General features: G+C 41.5%; 1 protein-coding gene across 2 annotated transcripts in view; it reads left to right on the forward strand.

Annotated features, from left to right (window-relative positions):
• Gad2 (glutamate decarboxylase 2) overlaps positions 1-23,235 on the forward strand; it is a 74,884-nt gene that overhangs the window by 11,988 nt on the left and 39,661 nt on the right. For both annotated transcript variants that reach the window (XM_008831746.2, XM_008831745.1), the window contains 2 exons: positions 332-447; positions 11,541-11,620. In XM_008831746.2, coding sequence (XP_008829968.1) covers positions 332-447; positions 11,541-11,620 — 196 coding nt within the window. The remainder of the gene's footprint in view (positions 1-331; positions 448-11,540; positions 11,621-23,235) is intronic.

Genomic DNA, 23,235 nt, shown 5'->3' on the forward strand with positions numbered 1-23,235 from the left:
CAATTTTTTGCAAATCCCCACATTTGATTATGTGACCCCATATTGGGCTATGAGTCACAGTTGAAGAAATGGTGTTCTAGCCAGGTGTGATGGCACACACCTTTAATCCCAGTGCTCAGGCGGCAGGGGCAGGCAGATCTCTGTGAGTTCGTGGCCAGCTTGGTCTACATAGTGAGTTCCAGGTCAGCTGGGGCTACAGGGAGACCCTGTCTCAAAAAAGCCAAAAAAAAAAAAAAATGGTGTTCTAGGTCAGCGGAAATACACACTGTTGCTTGTATGAGAAATGATGTTGATTATGAATAGAAAAAGGAACTGCTTCTGTGCCCTGCAGGGGGCGCCATTTCCAACATGTACGCCATGCTTATTGCACGCTACAAGATGTTTCCAGAAGTCAAGGAAAAAGGAATGGCTGCCGTTCCCAGGCTCATCGCCTTCACATCAGAGCATGTACGTGTTTCTGTTCTTCCCAGCATAAGAGTATCTTCCATAAACCCCAGTTGAATGAATGACTTGCTTTTTCTCTGGAGATTCTTTCTGGAAGGTATCTCTGGAGAGAGAATGAGGGGCAAGTTGTGCTGAGGTGTTCAGTGGAGTATCTTCCTCATCTCTGATAAATCAGGGCAATGTACAACTTAAAGCAGAATATTTCCAACTCTAGCTGCCACCCTTCAGTCCTCTGTAATGTTGTGTGTTGAGGGAAGCAGGGCAGGAGAAAAGGCAGCGTGACTTGAGAATCTTTGGAATCAAGGATGCTATGTTCTATGTAATCAAAACTCTGCAAAGCTCTGTAGATACAATCTTTCTAATTAAATGCTCAGACAGTTAGATAGATTCAACCCCCGTGGTGCATTTAAGCCATTTAGCTCTAATCTCTGGCTGACTTGAAACAATACTATATTAGTTACTTTTGGTCACTATGACCAAAATGTCTGGCAGAAACAGTTTAGGGAAAGAGGGTGTAATTTGGCTCATGGTTTCAGACAACTCACCCCATGTATTAAGAAGGCATGGAAGAGCAGAGTAGTTCACATCATGATAGGTCAGGAAACAGAGATGGGCATGCACTCTCCTCCCCCACTTTATTCTGTCCAGCCCCCAGTCTATGGGATGGTGTGCCTCACTTCAAGATGGGTCTTACTTACTTTAGTTGATCCTCTCTAGAAACGCCCTCAGATAGACCCAGAGATGTCCCCAAATCTCCTAGTTCATTCTAAACCTAGTCAAGCTGACAATGAAGATTAACCATCACAAGTACCACAAAGGAATAACACAGAGGTCTTTCCTGTGTCATCTTTGATCTCTACCAAGCACTGGCTCCTGCCTATCACTGGGGTGTTAGCCAGGCAGAAGCTAAGAACTCTGGTCTTCCTTATTAAATACCATGACATAAACCTTCATGATCCTTCCATGGCCTTCAAAGAGTTCATACCAACTCTTCTCTTACCACCTAGGCATGAAAATAATGACCCAACATGTTCACATAACCTTTTGCCTGCTAGGCAGCTAGCTTTCTCTCACATAACCATGCACAGCAGCAAAGGAGCCACGCTACAGCTGCCTTTGCAACACCTTGGATTCAACCTCTGCTAACACATCTCATTATTTGTCCTAAAGCATCAGGAGGTAACTTTTACTTAATTTCAGTTTCTCTAAGGATAAAACAATCATAACTTTTCTTCTCACTATTTCTCTGAAATAGATTCAGAACCCCAAATAGTTAAATATTTCTATATGCTCAACTGTAAAATGCCAAATGATCTTATATTGGACAGTCTTTACTGTAGCTACCTAAGCTGTTTCAAGCTAAGAAGAGGTTGCTCCAGCAGCAACCTACCCTCTGCCCCCTGCCAGGCATCTCTCGTTTTAATATAAGCTCTTTAGCCTCACACTTGAAAGTTGACTTAGCATACTCCAGGAAGTTCAGACCATATGATCTGAGACTACTTCTGCTGTACTTTCTATTCTTTATACTATAAATAGTGAGTTGACTCCTTCATTTCTAAGAGAAAGAAAGGCAATTCAACTTCCTATATCTCAATGCACATAATTAAAAATGATGATTTGGTTATGAACTTTTCCTAGAATCCCAATTGGCTCTATCAGTGTGCTTATCATTTTTAACAGATGAACTATTTTTGTAATGTATTGTAACTATCTCTGGTTACTGTTTGATAGTCTAAAATATTTCAGTAAGTAATGAGAATGGACTCATTTAAGTCTCACAACCTTAGGAGACTGGTAGAACAGATAGTTTTCATCAATTTAAAAATGATACTAAGTTGGTAACATCAAGATCAAACCAGCTCCCTAACTCTAGACCAGTGAAGGCTTTACTCTGACTACACATTGTAGAAAACAGATTAAAAGAACCATGAGGCTGGAGAAACGGCCAAGTAGTTAACAGAATGGGCTACTTTTGCAGAGGACCCAGGTTGGGTTCCCAGAACCCACAGGGTGGCTAACAACCATCTGTCACTCCAGTTACAAGAGACTTGACACCCTCTTCTGGCTTCATGGGCATCACATGCAGAGGTGCACTTCTATACACACAGGCGAAACATTCATGCACATAAAATAAAAATAATAAACACAAATTTCTAAAAAGATCCAATATCAAAATTGTCTATATAACGACTCACCTGTTGACCTAATCTTTGTTGAAATAGCATTTGTACTTTACCTAATCAAATTCCTACCATGTATTCTTTTTCATATGAAAGTGATGCTAAATTCTTACCCCTTATCTATACTCAAAAGAAGCCATTCTATCTCTGAAAGCTAGGCTGGAGGATCTTTTAGAGCTTGCTTAAAAGCCCTTCAGTGTCTCCTTGAACTGCCCACCCAAACCACTATAGATAGATGTGTATTTATAGTAAGTACTGCTCTTAAACTCCAGATTGAGAAGTCACTTGAACCCCATACCTATTTCCTTTGCGCTCTAGAACTCAAAGCATTACATTCGTTTCATCATTTCCTGTAGCTCATTTGGCTTTATGCCAAGGGCACATATTCCCTTGGTCTTTTCAGTTTTTATAATCACTTTCTCTTCACCTGTTCCCAAAATAGCTCTAAAAAGGCTGAAAGAAAATTATTGAGTCCTTTCTGAAATGCCTTTTCTGCAGTCTAAACATCAGTCCTTGAAGAAGGTTTTTTTTTTTTTTTTTAAAAAAAACCGGGGGGAAAAACCAAAAAAAAAAAAACAAAAAAAAACAAAAAAAACAAAAAAAAAACAAAACAGGTCCCCTGAGAATTTACAGTAGTACGAGGTACTCAGATGAATAAAAAATGTAAAAGCCAAATATAATCTGAAATGCTTTTTCTTCGGGCTAAAAGTCAGTCCTTGAAGAAGTTTTTTTTTTTTTTTTTTCAAAACAACACGGGGAGTGGGGGGAGCTGCTACACCATTCAGTGAGGAGAGAAAAGAGCAGGCAACTGCAGATTGCTTTTTTCTGTCCTTTGAGAGGCTTCTAGAGCAAAACACTTTAGAGAACCAAATAAGAGTGTCAGGAAACACTTGCCTCATGCCTCCAACATAGGAGGCTCTACACAAATACTTTGAAAAACAACAACCGTGCTTTGTCAGTGGAAAACCCAAGCTCCAGAAATGAGAAATGCTTTGTCCTAGATTGTACAGCCAGTCAGTGGCAGACACACATCTGCAGCCTCGGCTTCCCAACCGCTGCTCTTTTAGCTACCGGGTTGGAGGACTGAATGTCCTTCTGTAGCTGGCCACTCACTCATACCATCATGTCTCAAATGCTGTTTTCCTCATTCTAGTTACTCTAGAGCTAATAATTTCCTAATCTACCAAACCAGGTCAAGTTACCGTTCTTTCCTCTACTTTGATTGCTGACTTTATAATCTGGTATGTTTAGTCACCACAATTGAAATGATGTTGAGGGACTGTAGTCTAACATGTTCAACTGGAAACTTCACAGCCTCAGAAGAGGAAAGACCATCTTTAGTTCTCTGAATGATGTTCTCCTCTCTCCACAAGTCTTCCTGTCTCTTTTCTGGCCAGCTATATAGAACAGAATCCCTAAATGCTAAGGACAGCTATTACATCTTGTTGTTTGTTCAGACTAACTGCTTTCTTGCAAAACTTGAATAGGAGTAAGTTAAACAAAGATCATTAGAAGAAGTAAATAAACCATTGAGCTGCAGCAGAGATAATATTTAAGGTATGGGTAAAGAATCCCAAGACTGCTTTCCTGTAAAATACAGCATCACAAGATCTCACACTGGAAGGCTCATACAGACCATTTGGTTCCTTATTCATCCTTTGCTGAATCATCACCTTCCCCAAATCACCCACGCTAGAAAGGCTTAGCAAAAATTAATCTAATGATAGTCTCTTAAAAGCAGGTATAGAGACAAACTAAGATCCTAGCACAAATCTCATCTTTCACTCTGAATCCTTTAGAAGGCTATGTTTCACATCCCTTATTTCTTCATGTGGCACAAGCTGTTCCAGAAACATCTTCCAAGACGCAGGGCAAATTCACTGAGTAAAAATGTTCTTTATAATTATAACATACAATAGGATCATTTAGGCAAATCAGTCCACTCTTCACAGACCAAGCACTGTCTATATCCATGTCTCCTAGAATGGTTCATCAGCCATCTGCAGGGCCACTATACCCAGCCCCAGTCCTTTATTTAAACATTTACTTAGAATAAAAATTCAACTCACAATAGGGTGACTTTGAACTTCTAGTTAGAACTCAAAACACAAAAAACACATGAAAAACACACATTCCTAAACTCTCAATTGAATTATCTCCCCTCCGTAATAATCAGAAATTAGTAAGGCAGTCACACATAGTACAAGATACCTTATAAATCAGATACCTTAGAAAGCAGAGTGAGCTTTTAGGCCATATGATTTGAAATACAACGTCTGCCGGGCTTTCTAAGGTAGATGAGGCTGTCATTCCCCTCGTTTCAGGATGAACAGAAGGTAAACTAGTGGGTATGTAGGATGCATGTGAAGGAGGATAAGGGGAATTCTGTTGCCACTGCAGGTCACTAAGCAAGTAAGCGTCCCCTAACACTTGTGAACAATAAGAAGGCCGATTCTAGATAACTGACAGATCTGGCTTCAAGAGCTACTTGGCAATCTCTGTTGCATAAAGATCTGCATCTCTGCTCATTGTTCCTATTTTCCCCCCACCCCCCCACAAAAAGGAGACGTGTTAGTTAAAAAGGGTCAATTCCAAGGACAGCTAGCAGATCTCAGAGCTAGAAGGTAGACCATTCTATGGAATGTCAGACAGGGTAAGAGCTGAGATTCTGGCCACCGTGTCCTTTCTTTTTCCTAATTTTTTCCTGGGTAGAAGGGCTGGTAGATGCATCATGCCTGGGATGATCCCATCCTAAGCCTTCTGGGGTGAGTATCAAGACCTCCACATTTGGCGTTCATAATGGTCCTTGGGTTCATTTAGTCTTCCATCGTCTCAATCCAGTCATCAAACCACACCTTAACATCAATATTTGTAGCTAGAGATTTATGACAATAAATACTAGACAGCTCCTGGGTTTATTCTCTAAGCATATGACCAACAATGTCAACAAATATTTATTAAACATAAGCAAACAAAATTTGCTCTCAGTCTCCCATCATATTATGGGACAATGAACTGGTTAGCATTTACTATAATTTAATAAGGTAGTAGTGGGTTATTTTACCAAGTGGATGTAAAAGGTCTCTGGAGCTGATGTAGAGATCTACCTGGAATGAGAGATGGAAAGATAGATAGAGAGATCAGAAAGACAATTGAATAGTAAATGGTTAAGTACTAGAAGATGGAACACTAAGTGCAAAGGTCATAGGCAAGAATAAACTTAGCAAGATCACTGAAGGACAGAGTAGCCAAGCCTCCAAACTAGAAAGAAGGAAGGGAGGGGAAGCACGAGGAGATGGTGGATACTGGGGGCTATCTAAATAGTTTTTGTGTCCTCCAAGACTAGTAGAGGCTATCCCTAAAACCCTATGATCCACTAGGAAAATGAATCTAAATCTTAATTAAATATTTGGATGTAACTATGGCTTGAAAAAATTAACGTGGCTTTTCAGACACAGAGGAGGAGAAACAAGCATGCTGAGACTACAGAATCTAGGACCTGGTTTGTCTCTGAGTTGCCTGTCATTCAGTTTCTTCTCTAACCATCACCAGAGGGAGGTGAGATTTATTGTGATGGAGCTCAGGCTGGAGAGATGGCTCAGTCAGGAAAGCATTTGCTGTACAGACATGAAGACCAGAGTTCAATCTGCAGAAACCATGTAAAAAAAAAAAGCTAGGCATGTTGGTGTACACTCATAATCCCAGCACTTTGGGAGGGAGAGACAGAGAGATCCCTGGGGCTTGCTAGGCAACCAGTCTAGCTAATTGGTGAGTTCCAGGTTCAGTGAGAGACACTGTCTTAAAAAATAAGGTAGAGAGGGCTGGAGAGAAGGCTCGGCGGTTAAGAACACTGACTGCTCTCACAGAGACCTGGGTTTGACTCCCACATGGCAGCTAACAACCATCCATAACTCCAGTTCCAGGAGACCCAATGCTTTCTTCTGACCTCCATGGGCACAGCACGACATGGGTCGACTTACACACATTCAGGCAATACAATCATACACATAAAATAAAATAATAAAATATTAAAAATAAATAAGGTAGAGACTGATTGAGGAAGACATTCAGTACTGACCATGTGCACACATACAAATATATGTGTGTGCATAGGCGCATACACATACATGCACACACAAAGACTTAAGGCACACACTCTATAGCCATAGGGATGGATGGAATAGCTGAGCCTTCTTCTCCTCCTCCTCCTCCTCCTCCTCCTCCTCCTCTTCTCTTCTCTTCCTCCTCCTGCCATTCCTTATATATTCTAGATGTTAACCTCTTGATAGATGTGTAGCTGGCAAAGCTTTTCTCCCATTCTGCATGCTGTCAGTTTATTCTGTGGATACCTTCTTTTGCTGTGCAGAACCTTTAATTTGGTGAACGATCACTTTCCAATATTGGGGCAGCCTCCTGTACTGGAATGTCTCTATTCAGAAATTGTTGCCAATACCTGTGTCCTGAAGTGTTACCATCAGTAGCATCGCTGCTTCTAGTTTAAAAATACAGGAATGAAACTTTCCATCAAACTTGAATTTTAGGTTAGTTTAAAATAAAAATCAAATGTGTTTGATATCTATTACCCTTGAATGGAGATATGACTTAGTTCTAAGTATATACTGAATTCTGTCAAAGGTCTGTTGTGCTTTCCAAGTCTGGAGAGAGCAGGGCAATATGCTTATTGATGAACATAGAGTACTAATACTAATCTTCTTTACTGGGAGACAAATTTGAAACCTTGCAGCTTCTGAATTTGTTCAGAATTTTGCCTTCTGAAGTCACCCAGAGTAGTCCATCTTCCCCAACCCCATGTGGCACAGCTATTCCTACATGAAGTCCACCTATGCTACATGTCCCCAGCACCCTCTACTCTTCTCAAGCATCCTCCAGTTCTTGCTTGATATCTGCCTTCTAGACTTCTCAGCATCCAGAAAGGAGATTGGCTTTTAGATACTGTTCTCTGGTTCAACAACAAATGATTCCATTACATGAAGCCAAGGATTTTAAATTATTTTCACGTGTTGTCTCACGCAAAGGAAAAACATACTATTTACCCTGTCTCCACTGTTTCTTCCTTATTAAGTGTCCTCTACCCCACTCAATTTCCCTTCTCCCCATTAATACCCTGCTATATGTGGATACCACTTAGGTAGATTTCTCTGCTCCCTTTCCTGAAAATATAGCCAGTGCTTGTGCCTAATTTTCTTTTTTCATGCCTCATATCACATCTTTAAGCTCTCTGCTGGGGCATGTGCATTTCCTTAAATCTGTGGCATCTTTTACAGTGATCAATTTTCCCTTGTAATTACTCCTCATTTATAGATGTATCCCTGTTCTTCCTCCTTAAAGACCAGGCGAGAACATTCCTCTCCCATTTGATCTCTTTCTTTGCCCCAATTTGCCAATCTGCATCTCAGTGCTTCAACACTTGGTCACTGAAGGGCATCATTTCAGGAGTTTGTGCTTTTCCACTGGGGACAGCAGGCCTCTCTGTTCTGTGCCCTCCTGGCCATAGGAGACTCAGCACTGAGAACTTCTGTTCCGGGTCACCCTAGCCTCTGCCAAATTCAAAGGCAAGAACACTGGTTTGTAGAGGTAGTGGGTGGAGGGGGGGGCGTGTCACACATCTTTACAAACCCTGGCCCAGTTGAGCTTCTTCTCCTAGCTCCCAGGTGTCTTAGTAACAGTTATCCACTTTGCTTTTCTGAGGTTGTAAAATGAAGCTAATGGCTCTTTCTCATTCCTTCTAGCTACACTGAGCTTTCAGAGCTCCTCCCTTCGGTGGGTCTCCTGTGTTAGCTGATGTTATTTGTTGCTGTTATAAATTTTATTTCTTGGCTTCTTAGACATTTCCACTAGAAATATGCATGTTAGGCATTAGTGTGCTGCATATTTAAGAATTCAGATGAGTTGAAACTGGGTATTTGAAGAGAGCATGCCCTCTTTGGAACTGTGACTTAAAATTCCACTCAGCAGCCCTTTGGAGATGTAAATTGAGGAAGCAGCTCTCCTTTTGGACAGCTTAATGATCTGTAGTTAATAGTAGGAGGCTGATGGGCAGATGCAGTACAGCTGGGCTTAGGTTAGTCTTTCTCAGCTCTCCAAATGGCATAGTGATTACAGCCATCAAGAACCAGAATCCAGGCAGTAAGCAAACAAAGTGGGCAGCAAGCTGTCAGCTCGACCTGCTCTTCCATAGCCAGCAACTGACGCGTCCTTCCTGCCCACTTCCAGAACATACAGCACCTTCAAGAGCTCTGGAGGAAGAGTGCTTGATTAAGAGTCAACTCCTCATAGTTGACCACACACAATGTCACTAAATTTGTGAAAAAATCGAATGTAGCCTCTTGAAAATACATAGGGGAACAAAAGAGGAGAAAAGGGATCTTACATGCAGGAGAGAACCGAACATATGTGGGGGGAGGATCAACAAAAACAAAATACAGAAGAAGGAAGAAAGAAAGAGGGGAGGGAGGGAGGGAGGGAAGGAAGGAAGGAAGGAAGGAAGGAAGGAAGGAAGGAAGGAAGGAAGGAAGGAAGGAAAAAGGAAGCCTTAGAGAGCAAAATGTCTCAGAGCCATATAATGCATCACTACTGTGGGCAATTGCTAAGTATTTGTGAAAAGCTGGTTCAAGGCTGGGGAGATGGCTCAGTGGATAAAACACATGAGCATAGCAGCTTGAGTTCAAAACTCCAGAATCCACATAAAATCTGAAATCAGTGGCACGAGTGTCTGCAACCTCAGCATGTCCCTACTGGGAGAGGGAGGTATAAACACAGGAAAATCACTCAGGACCAGCTAGCCTGGCTATGAGGCACTGAACAACAGGCAAGACCCTATCTCTGGAATGTGGAAGGTGAGCTCGTGGTTGTGCTATGACCCCCACATACATACTGAAGCAGGCACACACTCTTATATGCACATGAGCACACACATACACAAAGTTGGTTCAGAGTGACTCTGTGCTGGGATATCAGATCCAGGTACAACTTTCAATGTATTTTTATCTTTCCTCAAGAAACACAAGTGAATTCAACAAGAATAACCCTCAAAACACTCCCATCCAAAAATAGGCGAAGGACTTGGATAGGCATGTCTCCAAAGATGTGCAAGAGACTAAGAGGTTCATGAGTAGAGGGTCTATGTCATTCGTTAGAAGAATGCACATCAATGGTACAATCTGTTAGGATGACTGACCTCAAAATCCAGAAAATCACAAGCCAGCCACAGGCTCTTACCTGTAGTCATAGCTACTTAGGGAGCCGAGGTAATAGAATCACATGAGACCAGAGATTTAATGATAGCCTAGGTTGCATTGGGAGGACCTGTCTCCTACACAAGCAAATTATAAATGTTGGTTAGTTAGGATGTGGAGAAATTGGAACCTTTGTGTGATGTGGCTTGGCATGTAAAATGGCATAGCAGTTGTAAACAGCAATATAGTGGTTTTTCAGAAATTAAAGACAAATTAAAAATATGATCCAGTAATTCTACTTCTAGATATGTACCTTGACAATTGAAAACAGCATCTCAAAGAAGTATCTGTAAACCAGTGTTTCTAGCAGAACTTTCCAAAGAGCCAAAAGAAGCAACCCAGGTATCCATGGCAAGATGAATGCATAAGCAAAATGTGGCAAATGCAATGCCTAAAATAGTGCAGTTCACAGAGATAGAGAACAGACTGGTGGTTGCCAGGCCAGGGGCTTGGAGGTGGGGGGTGATTGTTTAAATTAGCACAGTTTTGTTTTACAGGGGCATAGATGGTGGTAACTGTTGCACAACAGTGTGAAAATAGTCAAGAATGTGGAAATGGCTATACTTAGAGATGGTCAACACACTGTTTATGTTATGTGAATGTGCAGTGATGTGCTTCACTATAATATTATAAAAGCTATGAGTGAATACCCAGCTGTGCACCCTGCAAGCTACAAAAACAACCAGCGTGTCAAGACATGCCTAGGGGTGAAATACTGGCAGGAAGTTTATGGAGATAACTAACCCCTTTCTGATTGGATACTCCACAGAAGGAAACACATACTGTACATCTGGCCAAAAACATGTGGCCAAGGAGCTAATGGGCTGCAGGGGTGATCCTACTACTATCATTTTTCTAAATGGACATAGTATCAAACTGCCCTCTAAATTCATATCTCTATACCCATAGATTAGTCCAGCTCTCAGACCCCATCAGAGAAGTTTCTTTGTGTAGTGGACAGTGTTTAACATAGAAACTCAGAACCAGTCAAAGCAGAAAGACTAAGTGTCTATGGAGTGCTCAGCCACCAACAGGACATCTTACCACACTCCTACCCCAAAGCTCAGAGACCATCATGAAAGAAGAAATGGAAAGACTGTGTGAGTCAGAGGTTGGGGAAGACTAGGGAGAAATGGCATCTTCTGGACATGACAGGACCACTGCACTCATGAACTCACAGCAGCTGTGGCTCCTGCACAAGACCAAGGCAGTCAGCATCCCAGCATGGAGTAGAGAGGGGCTCATGATGCTCCACTCTCAGCTGAGGCACTACTGACAGTTCATGGCTGCTGGAGCAGAGAGACTCAGTTTTCTTCAAGAGTGTCTCTCCTGGTAGTTCGGTGGGTTATATTAAAAAACAAAAAAGAGGACACGAATTTGGGAAGGTAAGGGGTGGATCTTGGAGGAGTTAGGGAGAAAGTGGGGAATGAATATGATCAAAATACATAGTACACGTATATGAAATTCACAAAGAATTAAAATATTGTCTTTATTAAAGAACATGTATAGTAACAACACAAAACAAAGAAGACACGAGTGATTACACTGACCTCAGAGGAGCCCAGGTATTTGAGGAGCAAAAGAAAATGAAGACCATCAGAGAAATGAATCTTGTCTTCATATGGAACTAATCACAAATATGTTTTTTTTTTTTTAACAGAGTCATTTTTCTCTGAAGAAGGGAGCTGCAGCCTTAGGGATCGGGACAGACAGTGTGATTCTGATTAAATGTGATGAGAGGTGAGCATGAATCTGCAACCCAGGTTGGTTGACAATTTGAAAACCCCACAAATATCTATTTGTCTGCAAAGAGGTGGTGGCTGTCCAGCAGTAAACTTGTCTCTGCTTAAGACACTGTCACACACTATTTCTTTCTAGTAAAGACTCTTGCTGGAGTCTACAAATGTTGATCCTTGAAGCCATGGGGCCTCTCGTAGCTCCTTTGTCAAATCAATCAAAATTTTCATCACTAGAAGGTGTAGAAAGACATTTATCACTTGGGCACATTAGCAATAGGCGATTGGAGCACTGATGTATGAGGAAGCCTCACTTAGCAGCATGAATTATGTAAGCTTGCTAAAGTAAATAAAGCTCAGCAACTCAACAGCTTTGGGCTGGAACCAAAAGGTTCTTTGGGGGGAAATCTGTCTTAATTGGCACCCCAACGTCACAAGTTTCTGGGGACTATGTAGGATACTATTGGGGAGATTTTAAAACATCTTCAGGCTGTCCATGTAAAGTACCATTGACCTATAGATCAGGAACCTACAAAAAAATTAGATTTTGATCTTTAAAGGACTGAGTGAGAATGTTCACTGAGTTAAAAGGAAGCAACTCAATAGACCACTTATTTGTTCGTAGCTGTTTATCAGACTGTGCACTGACTGTCCACCATACCACGAGGCTCTAGAGAAACTCAGGCATCATCTCAGAGCCTGACGGTGAGGGATATAGGTAGGAAGATGACATAGGTTAGAAGACAATTTTGTGTGGTTGGATTTGTGATGTGGAATGTACCATCTGTGTACAGGTGAGGTACGGGAAACTCGCTGAGATAGGTAGGATGAAGCTGGAGTTTTCAACTTGAGGATGAGATGCACAGGTGAAGATGGCACAGCCAAGGAGGAAATGGGAAGGAGCCTGTGGTGAGGCTCAAGGAGCGGGCCTGATCAGAGAGGGTAAAGGAAACTCATGGCAAATGCTAGTTGGCCAGCCATTGGACACTGAAAAGTTCTAAACAGTTAGTAGGTACATTCAAAACTCACATTTACCTCTAGGTGGTAAGACATGATTGCCACTTTAAATATTACCTGATTTGAAAAGAAACAAGCAAAAGGTGCTAGTTTTATATTTATTTTTATTTTATTACTAGAACAAATTATCAAATGGACATGTATTGCTAAACAGAAAGCAATAGAATACATAGAATAAAAATTTAGATGAATTTAATATTCTTCTTAATATGCAGTCTGTCCAAGTAAGGAACTGAAAATTCAGGAAAGAATTCCCTAGACAGGACAAGGCCCTCTGACCTGGTTAGTCACCAACCTAATTAACAGGTGTCTAGGAGTTGAATCTCAGTAGGATGATAAGTGATCTCGGAAAGCACAAGGAGCTCTTGACTCCATTCATTAAGGCATCAGTATCGCTGCTCCTGCTCCGTGGAAATCAGGTATGGCCATGGAGGTGGCCTTGAATGAGTTCCCCAGCCCATCAGTTGGGTATGGCAGCAAGAGGCTCGCCTCCTGACAGCTGATTGATAGAAGGCAGCATTATACTCAACAAAGAAGTGTAAGCCTGGAAGAAGGCAGAGCAAGAAAGGAAAGAGGACAAGTTGCAGGAAAAGGGACCCCCAGACAGGGCTGCCAGTACAGAGGCCCAAAGGTTGTCACTAACCAGCAGGAGGCAGAAAAAAAGGGGCAAGGAAAGGAGGATGCTGGGAAGGGGAGTCAGAAGAAATCTAGAATGTCTAGCCTGGCCAGCTAGCCTTACATTTTAAAGTCAAAGATTTTGTTTTTAATTCAATAATGTTACATGACATTTGAAAGACTAAATACAGTTCTATGTTTTTCTAGAAAAGGCCTTCTACTAGGTGTCCCTTCTCCTCTTGTCCATTCTCAGAGGGTGAGGGCCCATCAGGTAGTGAGGACTGCGGGCATTTCTCTTTCATTCATGAGCCTTGTGGGAGGGAAGAAGGGAGGGAATACAATATGAAAAGGAAGAAGAGGAATTTCCTATGAAAGTATCAGAAACAATAGAGAAAGGATGCCGGGGGAAATGTGGACATTGGGAACAAAAGCAGAACACAGGCTAGAGAGGAGTGTGGGGACTTCTAGGGGGAAGGTTTGAACTCCCCACTAAAAATCAGTACTTGCTTACTTTTAAAAAATGGAAAGTAATAGGAAAAAATAGTTTCCCTCCTAAAGACCTTTACAAACACTAAGAGGATTAGTTTCTAAACCATGAGATCCTTTTTATAAATGTCCAGGTAACTCTTCCCTCTTTCTGACTTCTCTTTATCTATTTGTGATTATATTTCTTTTTCTAATTAGACATGTGACATAAACATTTACTCGCATTGTTAAACACAAACACATTGCAATATGTGTTGTTGGAAAGTACTACAGTAAATTGACATAATTGGCAGTGGAGTGTGGCTATTTGACTTCAAAGCCCAGCTCAAGTACTATCTTGGGCAAATGACTCTTTGGGCCTCAGTTTATCTGAAAAAAATGGTGCCTGCTTCATGGAATGATAAATATAAAATGCTGATTATATCTTGAATGAGGTAAATTCAAAATATGAATCTGCTACTGTACACCTGTTTCTGATAATACTGTTAGAAATAGTTTTTCCATTCTTTAACGAACATCCTATTTCTGCAACTTCTCCATGTAAATGCTGATTTAAATCATAATGAATGTCTTTAAGGAAAGGAATATGTGGAGGCAGATTGCCATTCCAAAGCTATCACGAGTGTACTGTTTTAGCAGTGCCATGTCAGAGTCGGATGAGAAAGCATTACAGCCTAGGCAGTAGGTACATGTAGTCTTTAATTCTACATTGATGAATCATATAATCTTGGTAGCATAAGTTTAAGACCGAGCTCCCAGCCTTAAAGGTTTACGTGAGATTGACAAGTGGGGGTCAGGAGCCGAAGAGAAGACTTTGGACAGACAGATTTCCAGTCCAGAAAAATCACTGAAGGCTGCAAAGGGAGACCCTAGTGCACTCTGTCCAGCTCATCCAAGCTTCTCCAAACACAGACCTGGACCTGCTGTCCCGGCTCTAAGTCATCCTTCCTGTCTTCCTTCCTTTTTGTGGTTTTCTTAACTGAATATAGAAATTAATGAGTTTCATTATGGTGTTTTCCTACATTTTGTCAATCATTCTCCCCAGGCCTTCAGCCCTCCTCCCACCCTCCTCCCTCCTCCCACCCTCTTCCTCCTCCCATCCTCCTCCTCCTTCTCTCCTCCTCCTTCCCTCCTCCTCCTCCTTCCCTCTTCCCTCCCCCTCCTGCCCTCCTCCTCTTCCTTCTTTCCTTCCTTCCTTCCTCTTTCCTCCTCCCTTCCCTTCTTCCCTCTTTTCTTTTCCTCCCTCCCATCCTTCCTCCCCTCTTCCTCTTCCTTTCCCTCCCTCCTCCCTTTCTCTTTCCGTTTTTCTTCCCTTTCCCTCCTCCTTCCTTCCCTTCTTCTTTCCTCCATCCCTCTTCTCCATGGATCATTGGTTCTCACATAAACTAAATATGTGCCACACCCCAAACGTCCTTTATGTCTGTGGTTCCTGATAGCCAGGCACCATCCTCCTCCACTTGCCTTCCCCCCCCTCCTCCCCCTCCTCTTTCCCTCCTCCTCCTTCCCTCCTCCTCTTGCCCTCCTCCTCCTGCCCTCCTCCTCCCCCTCCTCCTCCTGCCCTCCTCCTCCTCCCTCAGTGGTGCTCTTCTGCTTTCATATCACGTGTTTCTCTTTTCCCTTCCTTCCCTAATGATTTTTTTCAGTTTTGTGACCTACAACCCCCACTCTCACACAATCTAGGATCTGTCTCATTCCCTGTATCATCTCTTTCCAAGTGGGCACATTAGTCTAATAGTGCCTAGGGTGATGGGTTTTCCCTGTTCTTCAGGAAAAGGCTCAGAACTGGAGGGGAGTGAAGGAGAACAGTGTGCACCTTCCTCAGGGAAGTTCTAAGTTTTCAACTTCTGTTGTAAGTTTCCACTAGTTGAGACAATGTTTTCTCGAAGTTGAAAATTTAAAAAAACATTTTATTATGCATACTTGAATAAAAGTAGAACAAATAAAATAATGTAAATCTTCAGTTCATCACTTGTATCTTAAAATTACCATAATTGAAAAAATATTTTATTTTGTAAAAAGAACTACATTGAAGAGAGCAAAGAAAGTCAAATCCCTTATTCACAAATCCTAATTTGTTTTCTTTCCTTGTGAGTGAAAACTGTAATATCCACAGTGATAATATTACTAAATTTTTACTCAACTGTTATTGGGTCCAATAGTCATGAATTTTGAATTAGTGAAATCCAAATTAGTGATGTGTCATATCTTTTTAAAAACTTTTTAAATTTTTATTTATTATTTTTATTTATGTGTATACTTGTACTGCTTGCATGTAGGTAAGTGCACCCGTGTCGTGCAACACCTGTCGAGGTCAGAAGGGGCTGTTGGATCCCCTGGGACTGGAGTTACAGACAGTTGTTAACTGCCATGTAGGTGCTGGGATTCTAACCCAGGTCTTCTGCAAGAACAACCAATGTTCTTAACCACTGAGCAATCTCTCCAGCCCCTGATGTGTCATATCTTAAGGGTAGAAAAGTATATTAATATTTAGGGGAAAATAAATATTTGTGACTAGAACTGAATGCTTTGGAATTAGATAAAACCACTGAAGAAAAAGATGTTTCTCAAAGGCCCAGTTAGAGAAAAAGATAAGAGAGTGTCTATTGCATGGATGGCAATTTGGAAGGGTGCAGAAGTCTCAGGTGACAGCAGTGGGCCCTGTCAGTGACTCCTTTTCCTGTACTCCAGTGGTGGGCATGATAAATGTGATTATAGATACTACAGAACACTGGGGAAGAAGCAGCAGTCGCTGAGGAAGGTAAGTACTGTGACAGGAAGGTTCAGGTATTCTACATCTAGAGGAAGGATAATGGGAGTAAACCAGATAAAGACAAAAGAAAAGGATGTTCTGGGCAGGTGCAGGGCACACGGGTCATAGAACAAGGAGGGCTGGAAGGCTGTGGGCACAATGTCCTCTTCAGGAGGGGCCTTGTGAGCCACGTTAAACTGTCCAGCTTTCCGCTGAAGGCACAGAATGTCACCAAAGCACTTTGTAGTAATGTGAACAGGAGGTAGTAAACTGTGGTGACTGAATGAAGAACGAGAGAAGGCATGTTGGCAAGGTCTCCAAGCTGCGAGAAGAATCTAGAAGGAATGCCTGGTTTCTGGTTTCCCAGCTAAGGTGATGTAGTGCTCCTCTCTGAGATAAGGTCTCCTGGCCGAGGTGAGGAGTTGTGGAGATGTAGAGATGTGGAGTTCATCAGACATCCATGTGAGAGTAACAAGAGATGGTTGGAAAGGTGACCCTGAAGCTCAGGAAATAAATGGAAGCCATATAACAATGGGCCTAGGAAGGAACTCTGGAAACCGAGAAAAAATGGCCAGAGTGGTCAGAGGAGAACCAGGAAGGGGACTGCAAGGGCCAGGAACGTGCTTTCAGAGGCAGAAATGGTGGTCAACAGTGTCACTTCTGCCAAAAGAGATTAAATCAAAGTGACCAGCTGCCCATTGGCAGTACTATAATTTTAAGGAAAGACTGCTTAGGCTGCCAAGAGCTGTTTCACAGAGGGATGAGGGCATTGTGAGAACTGACAAGTGAGTGGTAGATGCGGAAAAGGAGAGAGCAAATGCAGCCAAGTTTCCATTTCCTGAAGGGTGAGCCTAGATGGGCAGAAGCCAAAGGGAGGGTTGAGTCTAGTGTGGTCTTTGGTTTTATTTGTTTGTCAACACTGATAGGTCAAACACTGGAGGGGTGTGTTAAATCTGAGGTGGCTTTGGTTTTGGTTTTTGTTCGTTTTCACTTAATAAACATGTAGATGTTTTTGAACATTTATTATGTGTAAAGTAAGACTCTATAAAAATATAAGTGAGAATGAGTCACCATCCTTTTTCTCAAAGTTGTTATAATCTGATTTGAAAATAAATAATGATAAAACACTGACTCATGGGACTGGAGAGATGGCTCAGTGGTTAAGAGCACTGGCTGCGCTTGCAGAGGACTGGGGTTCGATTCCCAGCACCTACATGGTGGGTAACAACCATCTGTAATGTCAGTTTCAGGGGATCCGATGCCCTCTTCTGACCTCCTAGGGCATTACAAAACATGTGTGTACCTACACACATGCAGGCAACACACTCATACACACAAAATTTTAAAAATAAGAAATAAAAGTTTTTTTAATTGTTTTTTAAAAAAGACTGATTCATTTGAAAAACTGGTAGATAGAAGAGTTCAAGAATGCTCTGTAATATAAAAAATACTTTAAATTTTGTGTGTGAGCATGCATGTGTATGTGTGTGTGTGTGTGTGTGTGTGTGTGTGTGTGTCAGTGTGCATGGATAGCACACGTGCGTGTGTATACACAGGCCTGTGCAGGCCAGAGGACAATAATTGGTTTTCTTCAAATACTGTCCACCTTTTATGAGACAGGTCTCTCACTGCCAGGAGCTCACTAAATAGACTAGGCTGGCTGGACAGTGAGTTCCAGGACTTCACCTGTCTCTGCTTCCCCAAAGCTGGAATTACCAGCAAGTGCCATCACACCTGGCTTTTTACATGGGTTCTGAGGGTCACGCTCAAGTCCTCATGCTGGCAAGGCAATCACTCTACTGACTGCACCACTTCCAAGACCAAATTACCTTTACATTCTAATTTATACAGACTTATAGGGCATGGTGTTACCATTCGATACATTTTTATGGTATGCAGTGGGTTTGTTTTAAGGAGAAGGTAACAGAGAAGGCAACAGGACCTGATGAAAGAGAGGCCTGTAGAGAAGGGCGGGCATGGCAGCTCTGCCTGCCGGGACAGACCCCAGTGGATCTTGAATCATTCACCCTTATAGCCAGAAACGGTCTTGGGCATTCACACATGCAACATTTTTATTTTATTTATTTATTTTTTTTACTAATTTCAAATTTGAAAGAAACTTGCTAGTACAACAGCAAGACTTCTGTACTCTGCACTGATTTGCCAGCAGTGAGCATTCAGACATGTTTGATTTATCCTTCCCTTCCTATGCATATATTAGTATTTAATATACCATACAGTGAATGCTACCTGCACTAACTGCAGATATTACATGTACATATGATTTTTTTTCTGTGCCATCTGAGAGTTCCTAGAACAGCCTTCTCTCCTTAGTACCATCCCGTAACCTCTGTTAACGCCTTACCCAACCACAGGACAATTTTCAAAGTCAGGAACCTGGTCATTCCACGACCAACATAAATCTAAACACCACATCCAACTTCAGACCCAGTGATACCATTTGGAGGCATTCACCCTCCCCTTTGGTCAGGACCCTTTCTTCTGCCACCCTTTGTCTTCCGTGACATTGACTTTTCTCTTCTTTTCTGTTATTTGTTATATCTTCTATTTCTGTGTCGCTAGGGTGCCCAGGCTGGCCTCGAATTCCTGACCTTCTCTTCCTCAGTCTCTCAGACACTGGGATTACAGATGTGCATCACTACAATATTTTTGAAGGGTGAGATCTTTACTTTTCCTTGGATTGACAGGTTCCTCATGATTAGAATCAAGTGATGCATCCAGGGCAGGACTCCCAGGGAAGTGATGCTTGAGTTTCCTTTGTGGGTCTCCTGGGAAGTTAGTCTCATTACTGTAACATCAACTACTAATTTATAAAATGCTCTTTCCTCCTCGCAGTGACTGTCTTCCAGTTGATGCTGTCTGTCCTGGCAGATTCAGCCACTGTTTCAGCATCCATTTCTACTTCTTAAGTGAATTGGTGTCATGATAGTTACACAGTAGGGATTTTTCTCTCCACCTTTCCTTGTATATGTCAGCTCCCACATGCTCCTGTAGGGATGGGTCCATTTGTGCTTTTTCTCTCTTGCTCCATTTATCATCCACATGAACTCATGGGTACTTTCAGGAATGAGTTCTTTCCCTTTCTATCCCACTCGCTCTCTTCCCCTCTTCCAGTTCTCCATCTTTCTTCTCCCTTCAAAGTTTCCTTCACATTCTCTAAATTGCTAGTAATTTGCTGTAACTTTACAGAAAAGAAATCTGACCGAGATACATGGTGGCTGCCTGGCACAGTGTAGAAGTGGGCATTGGCTGGACCTAGCTCAGGTAATAAGAATTCTACTATGCTATTTGATTAATGTTGTTATACCACAAATTAACTACTATATATTTCCATCTTTTAAAAAAGCACCACTGCAGCTTTTAAGATTATAGGTTCCTGTGTTGTTAAGCACCACGCTTTATCACTCAATTGACTGAAACATCAGAAAGCATAAATAATCTGGGGTCATTGTACTGTTTTGGTAATTAGCTGAATTGTGGCCAGTACCCTGAAGGTGGCTGAGGATGCTAATTAACTCTTGCAGTCCCCCGAGGAGCAGTTGAGTGCACAGCAAGAGGAGAGACTTTGAAAGAGACACTGAACCAATTATTACTGCACAGGGAGCAGGGCTGGGAAGCCTCAGTGTCAGATTTCCTCGCTCTGGGATGCTTGTGGTGTGCATAGTTTATTGTGTCTTAGGAGGAAGAGTTACAAAATAGTAACAGCTGAGACTCATTGTTTATTATGTGCCAAGCACAGTCCAAGACAGTTTACATAATTGATCTAATTAATTCATTTAATTAGAAACACAAAGGAGTCTATTGCCTCACATTTACCCTTACTGACACAGTTTATGAAATGTTGCCACATAGCCAGTATTAGGCAGTATGGCAAGTTCTGTTAGCTCATAACATGTCCACAGGTGCCATGTCCAAGGTCACATGGCTGGTAAGTGAAGAGATAGGACTTGGACCCAAATGAGAACTACTAGATTACACCTGTTAAGCACAACTCCTTCCTCTCTCTCACATCATTATTGTGGTAAAATACATAACATTGCATACAAATTTCAGTGGCATACACACACTCAGATCATCAAACCATCACCATGATGGAGTGCTATGCCCATCAGACAAAGCTCTTCAGCACCCTCTTCCCCATCCCCTGTCAACAACCACTCATTATGTATTCTATGTCTGGGAATTTGACTATGCTTGGTGCCCAGTCATGTCAATGTAACCCTGTAGTACTCAACTTTTTGTGAGAGGTATACGTAGCACAATGAACTTAAAGTTCATATGTGTTTTAGTATTTATTGGAATGTCTTCCTTTTAAAGTTGAATAATGTCCCATTGCCTAGGTATGCACCACATCTGTTCATTCATCCACCTGTCCATGAGCATATGGGCTGCTTCCCGGTTGTGAGCATCTATGAAGAGTGTTGTTGTGCTCACGGGCTGGTTGAGGGGGGAATACCTTTTTGAAACTCAGCTTTCACTTATTTCCTAGCTACTTAGGAAAAGAGTTGTTAGATCATATGGGAAATTCATGTTTAATTCACAGATACCCATTCTGTTTTCCACAAGTACTGCATTTCACATTCCCAGGAGCAGGGCACAAATGCTCCAGGTTCTTCACACCCCACTAATGCTCACTGTTCTCTGGGGTTTGTTTGTGGACTTTTGTTTTATTGTTGATCTTTCCTTTTTGTTTTTTAAGACACCATGTTTTGGGGGTTTTTTTTTGGTTTTTTAAATTTTTACAAAAACTTTATTGAGAATTTCATACATGCATATAAGGTATTTTGATCAAATCCATGCCCACTCCCTCCCCTCCAACATTCCCCCCTCTGAAGTTTTATGTGTATGAGTGTATTGCCTGCATGTATGTGAGTGCACCCACGTCATGCAATGCCACAGAGGTCAGACGAGGGCTTTAGATTCCCCTGGAACTGGAGTTAAGGACGGTTCGTAGCCACCATGTGGGTGCTGGGAACCGAATCTGGGTCCTCTGCCAGAGCAGTCAGTGATCTTAACCGCTGAGCCATCACTCCAACCCCCTTATCTATATATTTTTAAATGTCTCTTAATTTCATGTGCTAAGCATGCACTTGCGTGCAGTCCAAACATTTAAAACATTTCTCAGTTTGGCATTTTTTATTTAGTCAGTTCTAATAAACCTGCTCAGACCTTTATCACTTATTCAAAAGTTGTAAATATCCTTTCTATTCTGGAAACATCCATTCATCTTAAACTTATATAAATCTTTCTTTACTAAAATATCTCCGTTTTCATATCCTTGTATCCTACACTGTGGTGTTTTTTTTTTTTTCTTTTTTTATGTGTACGAGTGTATTGCCTGCATGTATGTGATTGCACCCGTGTCGTGCAATGCCACAGACATCAGAACAGGGCTTCAGATTCCCCTGGAACTGGAGTTAAGGACGGTTCGTAGCCGCCATGTGGGTGCTGGGAATTGAACTGGGGTCCTCTGCAAGAGCAGTCAGTGCTCTTAACCACTGAGCCATCTCTCCAGCCCCAGACACCATGATTTTAAGACACCATGTCATGGCCTCCAACTTGCTATTCTTACAGTTCTGTGTTTGCCCACTGAGGAGCAGTGATGGCTTATGTTCACTGGCTATTTGTACACCTTCTTTGGAAAAATATCTATTTCAGTCCTTTATTTTCAAATCGGGTTGGTTTGTTCTTGTTTTAGGAGTTCTTTATATATTCTTGATATTAATCCTTCATCAGTCATGCAATTGTACATATTTTCCCCTACCCTGTCGGTTCCCCATTGAGAGTGTTTTGATTTTGTCAAGTCTGATCTGTCTGTATTTTCCCTTTGTTGCTTGGGTCTTCAGTGTTATAACCAAGAAATCACTACCCAGTCTAACATCCTTATGTATTTTTTAAGACTTTTGTAGTTTATGCTGTTACTTTCAGGTCTCTCAGAAGTTTCCAGTTGGTTCATGTGGTAAGAGATGATCTTTTTCAAGTAAACATGCAGACATACAATTTTCTTATTCTAGGAACAGCATCTATTCATTGGAAAAATAATACAATAGAAGAGCTCTAAATATAAGCTTTTGTGACTGTTTGGTACATATAGTACAAAACATATTTTTAAATATTATAAAATAATAGGAACAAGTATTTACTGACAGGAATTTTTTACATAACAAAAGATTGTGGCAATTCTCATGTCATTAGAAATCCCTTAATATAATCTTCACTCACTATTTTACAGTTTATTGCTTAGAATTTGTATTAATAAGTCTATCATCCAACATTTACATTGCTTTAATTATTCTTTGCTTAAAATGCTAATATGAACATCTCTCTGACTAAATATGTGCACATATGCATATTTTATTTTCCTGGAATCATATTAAGTTCCTGGAATTTGACGTTTTGCGCTCAGGCCACCTGTGCTAAGATCAAGGTACCTGCTGTCATACTGACCATCAGAAAGGGCACAGCCAATTTACACTCCCCCAGCAGTGTTGAGGGACACCTGCTGCATCATCACCAATCCTAGGAATTAAAACTGAAAGTGACCTATGTCATTTTGATGGATGAAACTTTTGTAATCATCAGGCCTTCATTTCTGTCTTGGCAGTGAGCAAAACTGAAAGTTCGGTGCTTGCCAATTATTTGTAGTTCAAAAGGAAAAAGAAAACAAAACCCTTTTTGTCACATATATTGCAAATATCCGAAATGTCTTATTGGCCTTTAAATTTAATTTG

The sequence above is a fragment of the Nannospalax galili genome, unplaced genomic scaffold, assembly GCF_000622305.1.
Source record: "Nannospalax galili isolate Female #2095 unplaced genomic scaffold, S.galili_v1.0 scaffold14, whole genome shotgun sequence".
NCBI classification, from domain to species: Eukaryota; Metazoa; Chordata; class Mammalia; order Rodentia; family Spalacidae; genus Nannospalax; species Nannospalax galili.